This window comes from Microcaecilia unicolor, chromosome 12, assembly GCF_901765095.1.
Source record: "Microcaecilia unicolor chromosome 12, aMicUni1.1, whole genome shotgun sequence".
NCBI classification, from domain to species: Eukaryota; Metazoa; Chordata; class Amphibia; order Gymnophiona; family Siphonopidae; genus Microcaecilia; species Microcaecilia unicolor.
In genome coordinates this window covers 102,331,721-102,347,776 of record NC_044042.1, presented here as the reverse complement: position 1 = coordinate 102,347,776, position 16,056 = coordinate 102,331,721, and the positions used below count along the sequence as shown (strand labels likewise).

The window sequence follows — 16,056 nt, the reverse complement described above, 5'->3', positions numbered from 1 at the left end:
TAGTTGTAGGCTGATTTCTAACCTTCCTCATGATCAAGGATACCCCACGAGGTGAGATTTTGCGTGGAGCCCCAGATCTTTGTCGATTGACAGTCATTTTGTACTTCTTCCATTTTCTTACTATGGCACCAACAGTTGTCTCCTTCTCGTCCAGCGTCTTACTGATGGTTTTGTAGCCCATTCCAGCCTTGTGCAGGTGTATGATCTTGTCCCTGACATCCTTAGACAGCTCCTTGCTCTTGGCCATTTTGTAGAGGTTAGAGTCTGACTGATTCACTGAGTCTGTGGACAGGTGTCTTTCATACAGGTGACCATTGCCGACAGCTGTCTGTCATGCAGGTAACGAGTTGATTTGGAGCATCTACCTGGTCTGTAGGGGCCAGATCTCTTACTGGTTGGTGGGGGATCAAATACTTATTTCCCTCTGCAGAATGCAAATAAATTCATATACTTTCCACAATGTGATTTTCCGGATTTAATTTGTGATGTGCTATCTCTCACTGTTACCAATAACCTACCCTTCAATTATGGGCTGCTCATGTCTTTGTCAGTGGGCAAACTTACAAATTCAGCAAGGGATCAAATACTTATTTCCACCACTGTATATAACATAGCCATTTATCCTATGTGTGCACTCTTCAACTTTTTAAAATGTTTGGGTTAACATAACTTGCATCCTTACTGCTGATCTCTTGATACAAGGAAATAGCAATCCACAAAGTGTTGGCACATGAGCTTTAAAAATGCTTGCAGTGCTGTGCATAAGTATTTCCATATTGGGAAAGACCAAAGGTCCATCAAGCCCAGCATCAGTGGCCAATCCAGGTCACAAATACCTGGCAAGATCCCAAAAAAGTACAAAGTGCTTTGAAAGTGGGTGGGTGATGCTGGAAGTTTGCAGGTTTTTTGCCACCTCCTAAATTCTGATGCCATAGGCGATCACCTAATTTGTGTAATGAAAGATCTGGCCCTGGAGGAGGAACATGGATTCTGGTGGGGAGGAGCTGAGTTTGGGACACAAAGAGTCTGGTGATACAAGTGACAGCTTTTGTTTTCTCTATGAAGCCTTCCCTGTATCCTTGTTGCCTGCTCCACTTTGGACATTTAAATACAAACTGTGCAGTCATACTTGGTGATCCGCCAAGCTTTGATTTCATGTCTGCTGGAAGGAAGAGTGCAATTTGTATTGTGTTCAGCAGCCCCGATCATTTTACATCATTCTTTTATGGATGAGGACTCACATTTACAAAGAATCCTTAGAGCACACAGAGTGAGTAAAACCGCAATACTAGGACTAGGGGGCATGCGATGAAGCTACAATGTAGTAAATTTAAAACTAATTGGAGAAGAATTTTCTTCACTCAATGTGTAATTAAACTCTGGAATTCATTGCCAGAGAATGTGGTAAAGGCGGTTAGCTTAGTGGAGTTTAAAAAAAAGGTTTGGACGGCTTCCTAAAGGAAAAGTCCATAGACCGTTATTAAATGGACTTGAGGAAAATCCACTATTTCTGGGATAAGCAGTATAAAATGTTTTGTACATTTTTGGGATCTTGCCGGGTATTTGTGACCTGGATTGGCCACTGATGGAAACAGGATGCTGGGCTCAATGGACCTTTGATCTTTCCCAGTATGGCAATACTTATGTACTTAAGATTTAAATTATTTTGTATTTGTTTACAACTTTCTGTTCCCTGATAGTGATAGGGTGTGGTGTCTCATGCTGGAGAACCTGCTTCCTAAGAGGACCCGTGGCTTTGTTTTGTCATCTCTAAACATCCTGAATTCTCATGAGACTGGAACTCTGACCAGAAGAGAGAGTCTTCCCTACTGGCTGATGAAATGTAACTTGTTACCTGTCAAAGCCGATGTTTTGCTTTCAGCTGGGTCTTGGAGCAGAAGGAAGATGAAATGATTTTGCACAGATTCATAGAGTCTTGGATTGTAAGCAAGGCACAGGCAGATAAACTGACTCGCCAGAGGGTCAGATAGGCAATGTAAGACGAAAGGCTTGATAAGAACTGGTAGAAAGAGTAAAAAAAAAAAGAGGCTATGCATGGTGGCTCCCTGAAATTAAAATAAGAGTAGAGAGTGGACAATGAATGGACAATGGACACTCCAGCGCAGGGACTGGTGCTTAACAGTTGCTTTATTGAGTGCTAGTACAGCAGGACCCGACACTGTCCGTGTTTCGGCGTAATAAAACGCCTGCCTCAGGGGTCACAATATATTCGAATAGATAAAGATAAAGCTGTTCAAAGGGCTCCATTCAAAACTACCCCTGAGGCAGGGGGATTTTCTACGTGGAGGTTCTTCCTGTTCGTTTGTTGTTCCTGGTCCCTGAAACTACAAACAGGAAAGAGATAAGGAGAATGGCCAGATGGGATAGTTCCCTGATGAGGGTCAGATGTGGAGGGGTAAAGAGATGGACTCTAATCTAATCTTCTCTAAGTCTTCTAACCTGCTAGATCCCTAAAAAGCTTCAAAGCTGCTCAGAAAAGAAAATGATGATATGATAAAAGAAAAGTAGAACAAAAATTGAAATTAAAAGAAGTAATTTTGGAATAAGTAACTTTTCAAGTGTCTTCTAAAGAACAGGTAATTAACTTGCAGTTTTATTGATAAAGGAAAACCATTCCAAATCTGAGCCGATTGGAAGATGAAGGAGGCTTTTGACATCTTTTTAGTAGATACACCTTTAAATGAGGGAGAAATTAATAAAAAAATTAATAAAAAAACATCTGTACCTGTTTGTTTGCATAGAAAGGATCCAGGTCCTCCAGGGGCACACCAATAAGATGAGAAGGGGGGTCCCCATAGATGAAAGGAAGGCTCTTTCCAGCCTCCAGGCCACTGTCAGGCTTCAAGGCTTTCTGACTGGGCACGTCAACTTTTATTAGCTTGGCTGCATGCTCCTCCGCAATACGATTCTCAATCTCGAGCAATGATTTCCTGGTGAACGGCCGGAGATGGTCGGGACCCGGTGGCGCCTTGTGAGGGGCCATCTTCTCATCCTGCTCTTAGAGGTCTGCTGTCTCTTTGGGGCCTGTGAAAAAAGGACCTGAAATCACAAAGATCAACCATTAGAGGATAGGGCATAGGTAGGATGACATTTGGATTCTAAATTGTACTAATTAACCATTTCTTTTTGCTATCATGTTCTCAATAGATGCGGTGGACTTCCCTCTACAAAAACTCACAATTTGGAATTTGCCTTTTTCTATTGTACATCACTTTGGGCAGTTTCTTGATAGAAACCAGAAAAGTGGTATACAAATATTTATAAATCAACAAATTTGTTAGAAGAAATGGGTGATATCCTGCATACAAGTTCAGGAGCTTTTAGAAGGGAGACGGGGAAATTATTTAAGTTTATTAAGACCCTTTATACCAATTGAATGGACCTAAGCAGTGTACAGGTTATAATAAAATATGAAAAGAATGCCAATAATTAAAAGAAGAAAGAAACCATCCACACAGAGGCAAACAAAACCATAGGCAAGGGAACAGGTCATCCTTGATTGCTCACACGTTTGGTCAATAAGAAACTCTTGTCTTTGCAGAGAGTCATTGGACGGGTTGACTTCCTCCCCATAGGCGCCCCCCTATAAGAGGCTTTGAGAGACTGTGCCTTTCCAAAACCCAGGCTGCCGAATTGGAGTAGCAGCTGGATCATTCCATACTGTCCATTTTGGCTGAGAACCTGGCAGGACAGTGAACACCTGCCCCACCTGCTCCACTGACCGTATCCCCACTCATATAATCAACACTATCTCTCCTGCTGTCACCCATTTCATCTGTCATATTCTCAATTTGTCACTTTCCACTGCGGTTGTCCCTGATGCCTTCAAACATGCCGTAGTCACCCCACTCCTCAAAAAACCTTCTCTGGATCCAACCTCTCCTTCCAACTATCGCCCCATCTCCCTCCTCCCTTTCTTATCCAAGATACTAGAGCGTGCTGTCCTCCGTCGCAGCCTCGACTTTCTTTCTTCTCAAGCTATTCTTGATCCACTCCAATCTGGCTTTCACCCACTTCATTCAACTGAAACTGCACTTGCTAAAGTCTCCAATGATCTATTCCTGGCTAAATCCAAAGGGCTCTACTCTATCCTCATCCTTTTTTATCTTTCTGCTGCTTTTGACACTGTTGATCACAGCCTACTCCTTGGAACGCTGTCCTCACTTGGATTTCAGAACTCAGCTCTTTCCTGGTTCTCTTCTTATCTATCTCAGCCTACTTTTAGTGTTTACTCTGGTGGATCCTCCTCTTCCCCTATCCCACTCTCAGTGGATGTACCTCAAGGATCTGTCCTAGGACCACTCCTTTTCTCCATCTATACTTCCTCCCTTGGTGCTCTGATCTCAGCCCATGGTTTTCAATATCACCTTTACGGTGATGACTCCCAGATCTACCTCTCCACACCAGAAATCTCAGCAGAAATCCAGTCCAAGATATCTGCCTGCCTATCTGACATTGCTGCCTGGATGTCTCACTGCCACCTGAAGCTCAATATATCCAAAACTGAGCTCCTTATCTTCCCCTAAACCAACCTCTCCCCTTCCCCCACTCTCTATTTCTGTTGACAACACGCTCGTTCTCCCTGTCTCATCTGCTCATAACCTTGGGGTTATCTTCGATTCCTCCCTCTCCTTCTCTGCACATATTCAACAGATTGCTAAAACCTGTCGCTTCTTCCTCTATAATATCACCAAAATTCGCTCTCTCCTTTCTGAGCACACTACCAGAACCATCATCCACACTCTCATCACTTCTCGCTTGGACTACTGCAACTTGCTTCTCACTGGTCTTCCACACAGCCATCTCTCTCCTCTTCAATCTGTTCAAAATTCTGCTGCTCGATTAATATTTCACCAAAGTCGCTATGCCCATATCAGCCCTCTTCTGAATTTTTGCTGTCCTAATTTTATGCGATTACGTACCAATTAGGAAACTGAAAATCGCTGCTAATTAAGAGCTCCACCCATTCTCCACCCCTAAACTAACCAGCTCCGAATTTGAATCCACCCAGCTCTCAGCTTTCTTCTGCCGCTCCCCTTCTCTCTGAAACTCATTCCCTACTGCTGTTTGGTCTGAGCTATCTTATCCCAAATTTAGATCCTGTTTGAAAGCGTATCTTTCCTTGTTGGCTTTCCCTCCGAGATCCTAGTGCAGACTGGGTCACCTGCTTGTCATATGCTGTTACCTTGATCTTCTGATTTCCTTGGCTTTTTTCTTCCTTCTCCTATTTCTATATCACAATGATATTGTAGTGCCTTTCTTTTGTTTTCCAATGTTATTTTTGTTTGTGAACCGCTTTGATTATTACGTGAAAGGCTGCATATCAAACATTAAACATATATATAGTATGCCAGGTCGCTCAGCAGGGCTTAACCAGGCAGGAGCCTTTTGTCCAGTTGTTGCAGTGTTGGAGAAAGTGTTGTGTGGAGGTGGCCAATAAAAATAAACAAGAAGTGAGTGAAAATGGGGCACAATGGTTCGTAACAGCAATGTGTGTTATGTCCCTCCACACTCCAGAGTAGGAGAAAACGAGGCCATGTGGACTACAGCAGAGCTGAGATGGGGAAAGGGAGACGAGACCATAGGATGGAAGGAGTATTCCTGAGCTCTCTGCTAGAGCAGCGTTTCCGCAGTCACAACAGTAGAAGCTGGAACTTGGCTACCTGCCCTCCCTTCTGCTGACATGTGACATATTTTGTAGCATGGGGTGGGACTAGAGGCTGTCTCTGTGAAGTCCTAGACTCCTTGTGCTGCTCTTCAGTGGGAAGAGGAGGGAAGCTGGCAGATGCGAGAGAGCATGTGGGCCACCCCTCCAAATTAAATCTCATTATTTTCTGGGCCTTGTATGTTGTAACTTGTGAGGGCCAACTAGTGGCCAAACAGAGCCACGTTAAGGAAATGGTGCTCTGGAGCTGTCAGAGGAGTTTAGGCTCATCTGGGCTGAGGCAGAGCCCTTGAAGAAGGGACTCAGGGAGTGCTAGGCTGACAAGAGAACCATTGCTGGTAAGGGAACTTGGAACTATTGCAGGGGTGGGTATCCTGTAGCCTACCATTGAATTTTATATGGCCCACAAGATCATGGGAAGTATACACAAAAAAAATGACCCGTATAAACAACGTTAACCATCATTGCTGTCTGTGGAACCGTTGAAGGATACAACAATGGGACATGACTTGTTTGAAAGGATTAGCAACGATTTGTCAAGGCAGAAGTATAGAGTAACAGACCATTCTGATAATAATTTATGTTCATTCAGTGATCTCAATTGAGTTTTGCCAGCAGTGAATTATATGGCACATTTTGTTAAATTTTGGGTGCAGCTTGCTAGGGATAGTACTTACCAGTGGCGTAGCCAGACTTGACATTTTGGGTGGGGCCCACAGATAATACCAACCAGGAATGCTAAAAAATCATCCCGCACATTCCTTAATCTTCACTTCCCAAATTGTAAAGGTCTTAAATACAAACTAACGCATGCGTCAACCTTTTCCTACCTGAGCACACAATTCTGGAATGCGTTACCGCGAAACCTAAAAACGACCTATGAACAAGCCAACTTCCGAAGTCTACTGAAGACCCATCTCTTCAACAAGGCATACAACAATGATCAACAAATATGAATTCCTGTACACACAGACAGAATTGCCCTTACAATATCTGCTTGCCAAACTATCATCTTGTTTTTCATTATCATGTCACCCAAGATCTTTTACTATTATTAAATGTACAATTTCTTTATAATTCTCATATATTTCTTAAATTTCTATTACTATGTTTGCTTGTTAAATAATACCATGTTTTTTCATTATCATATTACCCAAAATTCTTCTGCTATTACTAAATGTATACTTTCTCATGTATTCTCATTATTCATGATGTATTGTAAGCCGCATTGAGCCCGCAAAGAGGTGGGAAAATGTGGGATACAAATGCAACAACAACATTTGCCTTTTTCTATTGTACATCACTTTGGGCAGTTTCTTGATAGAAACCAGAAAAGTGGTATACAAATATTTATAAATCAACAAATTTGTTAGAAGAAATGGGTGATATCCTGCATACAAGTTCAGGAGCTTTTAGAAGGGAGACGGGGAAATTATTTAAGTTTATTAAGACCCTTTATACCAATTGAATGGACCTAAGCAGTGTACAGGTTATAATAAAATATGAAAAGAATGCCAATAATTAAAAGAAGAAAGAAACCATCCACACAGAGGCAAACAAAACCATAGGCAAGGGAACAGGTCATCCTTGATTGCTCACACGTTTGGTCAATAAGAAACTCTTGTCTTTGCAGAGAGTCATTGGACGGGTTGACTTCCTCCCCATAGGCGCCCCCCTATAAGAGGCTTTGAGAGACTGTGCCTTTCCAAAACCCAGGCTGCCGAATTGGAGTAGCAGCTGGATCATTCCATACTGTCCATTTTGGCTGAGAACCTGGCAGGACAGTGAACACCTGCCCCACCTGCTCCACTGACCGTATCCCCACTCATATAATCAACACTATCTCTCCTGCTGTCACCCATTTCATCTGTCATATTCTCAATTTGTCACTTTCCACTGCGGTTGTCCCTGATGCCTTCAAACATGCCGTAGTCACCCCACTCCTCAAAAAACCTTCTCTGGATCCAACCTCTCCTTCCAACTATCGCCCCATCTCCCTCCTCCCTTTCTTATCCAAGATACTAGAGCGTGCTGTCCTCCGTCGCAGCCTCGACTTTCTTTCTTCTCAAGCTATTCTTGATCCACTCCAATCTGGCTTTCACCCACTTCATTCAACTGAAACTGCACTTGCTAAAGTCTCCAATGATCTATTCCTGGCTAAATCCAAAGGGCTCTACTCTATCCTCATCCTTTTTTATCTTTCTGCTGCTTTTGACACTGTTGATCACAGCCTACTCCTTGGAACGCTGTCCTCACTTGGATTTCAGAACTCAGCTCTTTCCTGGTTCTCTTCTTATCTATCTCAGCCTACTTTTAGTGTTTACTCTGGTGGATCCTCCTCTTCCCCTATCCCACTCTCAGTGGATGTACCTCAAGGATCTGTCCTAGGACCACTCCTTTTCTCCATCTATACTTCCTCCCTTGGTGCTCTGATCTCAGCCCATGGTTTTCAATATCACCTTTACGGTGATGACTCCCAGATCTACCTCTCCACACCAGAAATCTCAGCAGAAATCCAGTCCAAGATATCTGCCTGCCTATCTGACATTGCTGCCTGGATGTCTCACTGCCACCTGAAGCTCAATATATCCAAAACTGAGCTCCTTATCTTCCCCTAAACCAACCTCTCCCCTTCCCCCACTCTCTATTTCTGTTGACAACACGCTCGTTCTCCCTGTCTCATCTGCTCATAACCTTGGGGTTATCTTCGATTCCTCCCTCTCCTTCTCTGCACATATTCAACAGATTGCTAAAACCTGTCGCTTCTTCCTCTATAATATCACCAAAATTCGCTCTCTCCTTTCTGAGCACACTACCAGAACCATCATCCACACTCTCATCACTTCTCGCTTGGACTACTGCAACTTGCTTCTCACTGGTCTTCCACACAGCCATCTCTCTCCTCTTCAATCTGTTCAAAATTCTGCTGCTCGATTAATATTTCACCAAAGTCGCTATGCCCATATCAGCCCTCTTCTGAATTTTTGCTGTCCTAATTTTATGCGATTACGTACCAATTAGGAAACTGAAAATCGCTGCTAATTAAGAGCTCCACCCATTCTCCACCCCTAAACTAACCAGCTCCGAATTTGAATCCACCCAGCTCTCAGCTTTCTTCTGCCGCTCCCCTTCTCTCTGAAACTCATTCCCTACTGCTGTTTGGTCTGAGCTATCTTATCCCAAATTTAGATCCTGTTTGAAAGCGTATCTTTCCTTGTTGGCTTTCCCTCCGAGATCCTAGTGCAGACTGGGTCACCTGCTTGTCATATGCTGTTACCTTGATCTTCTGATTTCCTTGGCTTTTTTCTTCCTTCTCCTATTTCTATATCACAATGATATTGTAGTGCCTTTCTTTTGTTTTCCAATGTTATTTTTGTTTGTGAACCGCTTTGATTATTACGTGAAAGGCTGCATATCAAACATTAAACATATATATAGTATGCCAGGTCGCTCAGCAGGGCTTAACCAGGCAGGAGCCTTTTGTCCAGTTGTTGCAGTGTTGGAGAAAGTGTTGTGTGGAGGTGGCCAATAAAAATAAACAAGAAGTGAGTGAAATGGGGCACAATGGTTCGTAACAGCAATGTGTGTTATGTCCCTCCACACTCCAGAGTAGGAGAAAACGAGGCCATGTGGACTACAGCAGAGCTGAGATGGGGAAAGGGAGACGAGACCATAGGATGGAAGGAGTATTCCTGAGCTCTCTGCTAGAGCAGCGTTTCCGCAGTCACAACAGTAGAAGCTGGAACTTGGCTACCTGCCCTCCCTTCTGCTGACATGTGACATATTTTGTAGCATGGGGTGGGACTAGAGGCTGTCTCTGTGAAGTCCTAGACTCCTTGTGCTGCTCTTCAGTGGGAAGAGGAGGGAAGCTGGCAGATGCGAGAGAGCATGTGGGCCACCCCTCCAAATTAAATCTCATTATTTTCTGGGCCTTGTATGTTGTAACTTGTGAGGGCCAACTAGTGGCCAAACAGAGCCACGTTAAGGAAATGGTGCTCTGGAGCTGTCAGAGGAGTTTAGGCTCATCTGGGCTGAGGCAGAGCCCTTGAAGAAGGGACTCAGGGAGTGCTAGGCTGACAAGAGAACCATTGCTGGTAAGGGAACTTGGAACTATTGCAGGGGTGGGTATCCTGTAGCCTACCATTGAATTTTATATGGCCCACAAGATCATGGGAAGTATACACAAAAAAAATGACCCGTATAAACAACGTTAACCATCATTGCTGTCTGTGGAACCGTTGAAGGATACAACAATGGGACATGACTTGTTTGAAAGGATTAGCAACGATTTGTCAAGGCAGAAGTATAGAGTAACAGACCATTCTGATAATAATTTATGTTCATTCAGTGATCTCAATTGAGTTTTGCCAGCAGTGAATTATATGGCACATTTTGTTAAATTTTGGGTGCAGCTTGCTAGGGATAGTACTTACCAGTGGCGTAGCCAGACTTGACATTTTGGGTGGGGCCCACAGATAATACCAACCAGGAATGCTAAAAAATCATCCCGCACATTCCTTAATCTTCACTTCCCAAATTGTAAAGGTCTTAAATACAAACTAACGCATGCGTCAACCTTTTCCTACCTGAGCACACAATTCTGGAATGCGTTACCGCGAAACCTAAAAACGACCTATGAACAAGCCAACTTCCGAAGTCTACTGAAGACCCATCTCTTCAACAAGGCATACAACAATGATCAACAAATATGAATTCCTGTACACACAGACAGAATTGCCCTTACAATATCTGCTTGCCAAACTATCATCTTGTTTTTCATTATCATGTCACCCAAGATCTTTTACTATTATTAAATGTACAATTTCTTTATAATTCTCATATATTTCTTAAATTTCTATTACTATGTTTGCTTGTTAAATAATACCATGTTTTTTCATTATCATATTACCCAAAATTCTTCTGCTATTACTAAATGTATACTTTCTCATGTATTCTCATTATTCATGATGTATTGTAAGCCGCATTGAGCCCGCAAAGAGGTGGGAAAATGTGGGATACAAATGCAACAACAACAAAAAAATAATAATAATATGGGGAGGTGGCACTAGGCATATAGGTGGTGAGTGGTGCTTGGTATACTCCTGAATAATGCCTCACAGTGCACTTAATAACTGATTTCTAAATAAACAGTCTGTCCTGCATCAACATAAACCACATGTACACTTATGGAAACTGGGAAGTTCACTGTGAACTGTAGTCTCACGTGTACTGCAGCCACCCTTACTAAAGCTTGTTACTAGTGGTCTATCCTCCTGCCAAGAACTCATTCCTTTCTCAGTCAAGCTTGGTTCCTTTGTTTACTTAGTTATTTCCTGATTATTCCTACGATCTCTGTCCTGATGGGTCAGCTAGGGTATGACTTTTCTCCAATCGAGGACTGCCCTCTGGGACCACCTCTGCTACCTAGTGGCAGGTTCTGTCCCTATTGGTCTCTTTACCTCCCCTTCCCTGGGCTTGTGTAGGCCTTTTCTTGACCTCCCCTTCTCCACCAGCCATTATCCATCTTGCTTCAGAAAGCACATGCCCTGCTAGCCCCCTGCACCAAACTCGCTTTTTTTTTTTACCTCGTTCATTCTTTCTCTTAAGATATTGCACAAAACCAGCACCCTATCTCTGAACTGCTTTTATCTATCTGACAACTATCCCACCTCTGCAATAAAGCTTCCTTTCTTCAGATTTCTATCTCCAACCGCTGATACGGCTCGTAGAATTACAAAGTCTCTTGCCTTATTATTATTATTTATTGCATTTGTATCCCACATTCCCCCACCTATTTGCAGGCTCAATGTGGCTTACATAGATTTGATAACATTGTCATAACAGGATATTGGGTACAATTAGTAAAGTGTAGCACTTAGGAAGGGGTGAGGGAAGAGGGAAGAGAGTTGTTAGGGTAATTATAGGAGGTGTGCGCTCATAGCTGAGTGGACTTAGTGAGGTTATAAGTTCTCATTGTAGGCCTTGTTGAAGAAGAATGTTTTCAGAGATTTTCGAAAGATAGATGTTTCTTTGATTGCTTTCAGGTCTGTAGGTAGTGCATTCCTTATCTGCGTGCTCTTGTAAGAGAAGGTAGTGGCGTGCATCATCTTGTATTTAAGTCCTTTGCAGCTTGGGTAGTGCAGGTTGAGAAATTTACGGGATGATCTTGTGGCATTTTTGGGAGGTAGGTCTACGAGGTTTAGCATGTAGATTGGGGTGTCTGCATGAATAATTTTGTGTACCATCGTGCAGGTCTTGAACGCAATGCGTTCCTTCAGTGGAAGCCAGTGCAGTTTCTCTCTTAGTGGTTTTGCGCTTTCATATTTGGCTTTTCCAAATATGAGTCTGGCGGACGTATTCTGGGCAGTTTGAAGATTTTTGATTGTCTGTTCTTTGCACCCGGCGTATAGTGCATTGCAGTAGTCCAGATGGCTTATTACCATTGACTGTACCAGGGTGCGGAAGATGTATCTCGGGAAGAAAGGTTTTACTCTTTTAAGTTTCCACATGGTGTAGAACATCTTTTTCGTCGTGTTTTTCACATGGGTACCTTGGGTCAATAACTTCTGAAGATCTGTTTTCTGTGAGTAAATTGGCTGAATTTATTCAATAAAGTAACATTCACAAAATAAAGAGGCTTCAGGTGTGTGTTGAGGTGCCGAGGTTATACGTCTTGAATATTAAAGCTTTAAGAGGTCTTGACAACTTTAACGCCAAATAACACAGTAAATATTGCACTGGGACCTAGAACATCAATCTGCCTGTTGAGAAACTGAACAAGCTGAATTATTACAGTTACTTAAATTGAAACTCTATACAAACAGAGTTGCTGGTCTTGATCACAAATACTGAACACAAATAGACCCTTGCCAAGTACAGAATAAGTGAGCACAAGCTTAAAATATAAATATGTAGAGAGAAATTAAACTTAAACCCCAAGAAGCCACATTCTGCAGACAGCACAACACTAGAGAAGAAAAAGTACCATAAACTCTGTAAAATATAAATAAAGAAGTATAAGTCTACTGTAAACGGACATTTTCCATTCACTGAGTAAAAATAAAATTCTTCTTTCTACCTTTGCTCTCTGGTCATTTTGTTTTTTCTGTTTCTCCTGATTTCCAGTTTCTGCTTTCCTCTGGCTTTTCTTAACCTTCTTTCCAAAGTCTTCAGTCCATCTGCCACTTCTCTCCCTTCATTTATTTTTCTACCTCTGCTTAGACTTCGTTCATTCCTCACCTTTAGTTCTTTAGTCTCCTCCTTTTCACGTCTTATCTATGTTTATGGTTATATTTATTAAAACTTACTATACCACCCAAGTTGACTAGCAGAACTGGGAGGTTTACAAATTAAAATACAAAATGTATATAAAATAAAGAAAAGAACTAGTGCCGGATTAGTGGACTTTTATCACACCTTGATTTAGCACGGGAGTCGCCAATCTGCGGCATCTGCTTGGCCACCTTTTAGATCATCAGATATGATCACGCCCAAATCCTGCTCTTTCATGCACAGAAGTACTTCACCTCCTTTACTGTACCACTCCAAATATTTGACCCTGTATTTTTTAGCATGAAATCTTAGTGGCCAAATTCTGGACCATTCCTCAAGTTTCATTAGATCACTCCTTGTGTTATCTACACCGTCAGGGGCATTGACATTATTGGATATTTTAGTCTCATCCACAAGGACAACCCTTCTGCAATATTGTTCGTAAAAATGGTAGAAATAATCAGCGCAAGAACTGATCCTTATGGCGCACCAGTAAATCTTTTTCCTCCAATTGAACTCCATTAACCACTACCCTTTGTGGCCGTCCACTCAGACAGCTCTTAACCCAGTCAATCACTCAGTTTATTTTTATTTTATAAGTTGCATATGTGAAACTGTATCAAAAACTCCTCACAAGCAGCATTACTCCATCAGCCTAGGAATGCTGGACTGCCAAGCCATGACCTGATACGTTCAGGCTGTCTCTTAAAGGAGCCAGCGCCTGTAAAAATTAGCAGTACCCCGTGTGAACTCGCTAGAAAAAACCCCTGTAGAGAACATCCCCTGATCAAGTCCCCTGCATTGCTGAACCCCATTCAGTGACCACAAATGTGTGCCCACTCACCTTGAAGCTCAACCCCAGCTTACATGGAAACACGACTTTCTGTTGGCACTACCACAATACTGCTGCCATTTTGGATCCTGGTGCTGGCCCACTAAACTTCTAGTGAGCATTTAAGGTCCGGGGGTCTTTCAGGAGGATGGGAGGGGTCTTGGGACCTGCCTACATTTGGAGGCAGGGCTTCCGGGTGGGGGATCAACATGGGGCGAACATAAGAATGTAAGGGTAGCCATACTGGGTCAGACCAGTGGTCCATCTAGCCCAATATCCTGTTTTCCAAACAGTGGCCAAGCCAGGTCACAAGTACTTGGCAGAAACCCAAATTGTGGCAGTTGCTTCCCATGTCTGTCTTAATAATAGACTATGGACTTTTCCTCCAGGAATTTGTCCAAACCTTTTTAAAACCCAGATACACTAACCGCTGTTACCACATTCTCCGGAAAAGGGTTCCAGAGCTTAGCTATTCATTCAATGAAAAAACATTTCCCCTTAGTCTTTGTACTTTTGGAATGAATAACAAAATTGATTTACACCACTCAGGATTTTATAGACTTCAATCATATCCTCCCTCGGCCGTCTCTTTTCGAAGCTGAAGAGCCCTAACCTCTTTAGCCTTTCCTCATATGGGAAGAATTCCATCCCTTTTATCATTTTGATCGCTCATCTTTGAACCTTTTCTAATTCCACTATATCTTTTTTGAGATACGGAGACCAGAACTGAACGTGCCGAACAGAGACTTTCTCTTGGGGGCGGGGCATGCTGGCTTTTTAAAAAGATGGCCTAGGAGCTGTGCACTGTGGCTTGATAATTCGATGCTCTCGGGCTGTAAAATAACCCCAGCTTTTAAAGTGGAGCTGATTTTTTCATTTTTATATTTTGGAGCAGGCTCCTCCTTTCCCAGAACGTTGCCCAGTTCATAACAAATCTAAATCCCTCTTCTCTGCATTATTTCATCCATACATTGAGATTCCAGAGCACTGCCTGCTTCTTGGGTCTTGTCTGTGGAATGGGGGGCATTTCTCAGACTGCTACCCTGGAGGTTTTGTACATGAAAAGAATCTAATTAAAGCCGAATATTACTACCTGTGTTATGTACATATATCCAGAATTGTCTTTACTATTTGCTTGTTATATTAATATCATGCTTTATCATTACCATGTTACCCCAAGATCCTTCTGTAATACTAAATGTTTATTTCTTATATATCTCCACTATTCATGATGTATTGTAAGCCACATTGAGCATGCAAAGAGCTGGGAAAATGTGGGATACAAATGCAATTTGAAATGCCACATAAAGGAGCAGTGGCGTCTCCAGACAGAAATATTTGGGGTGTTCCCTTCTCCACTACTGCCAACTCCAGACTTTGTGCCTTCTGTCTCGCTGCACCCTACGCCTGGAATAAATTTCCTAAGCCCCCACGTCTTGCCCCATCCTTGGCCACCTTTAAATAGACTGAAAGCCCACCTCTTTAACATTGCTTTTGACTCGTAACCACTCGCCTCCACCTACCCTCCTCTCCTCCTTCCTGTACACATTAATTGATTTGTTTGCTTTATTTTTTTGTCTACTAGATTGTAAGCTCTTTGAGCAGGGACTGTCTTTCTTCTATGTTTGTGCAGCGCTGCGTACGCCTTGTAGCGCTATAGAAGTAGTAGTAGTAGTAGAGCAAGCTAGGTATGGAGGGAGCCAAGTCAAAGTAAAAATTTCCACACACCATCCCCACTACATCAAACACCCTCCCCCAACCCCCTTTTTTAAATTAGCAAAACAAGACAACATGGCCTTCTATGTATAAAGAAACCCTCCTCCTCCTCCTGTTAGTTTCAGCTTTCAGGTAAAACCACCATTATAATTGATGATATCATTCGATAAATTCTTCTGTGTGGTATGAAAGCTGAATCTCTACAGGACTGGATAGAATCTCAATATATGTCCAGTTCTGTATCACAAACTCTGTATTTCCAAACAATGGAGCTATGCCTCTTACAGCATGTCACACATGAAATATTCAAATTGTGATTATCACCTCAAGAGCAGCAGATCATCCTTCCACTGCCAGACACTTTGATTAAATCAGATGGGATTTTGTTTATGTGGAGACACAACAACACAAAACCCTGCAAAACATATATATAGAAAACTTACCAAAACATAACGACCCTAACTCACCCACGAAAAGAGAGTGCTGGGCCTTAGAGCACCAATATACCTACCACTGGGAAACTAGAACACGCTGGATTGTTACAGATTCC

The 16,056-nt window shown here is 42.5% G+C and overlaps 1 protein-coding gene across 1 annotated transcript in view; it reads right to left on the bottom strand.

Annotated features, from left to right (window-relative positions):
• Positions 1–16,056, bottom strand: part of LOC115482281 (sodium channel protein type 4 subunit alpha-like) — a 295,820-nt gene that overhangs the window by 206,690 nt on the left and 73,074 nt on the right. Inside the window, exon 2 of the mRNA XM_030221948.1 lies at positions 2,747–3,060. Coding sequence (XP_030077808.1) covers positions 2,747–3,004 — 258 coding nt within the window. The 5' untranslated portion in view covers positions 3,005–3,060. The remainder of the gene's footprint in view (positions 1–2,746; positions 3,061–16,056) is intronic.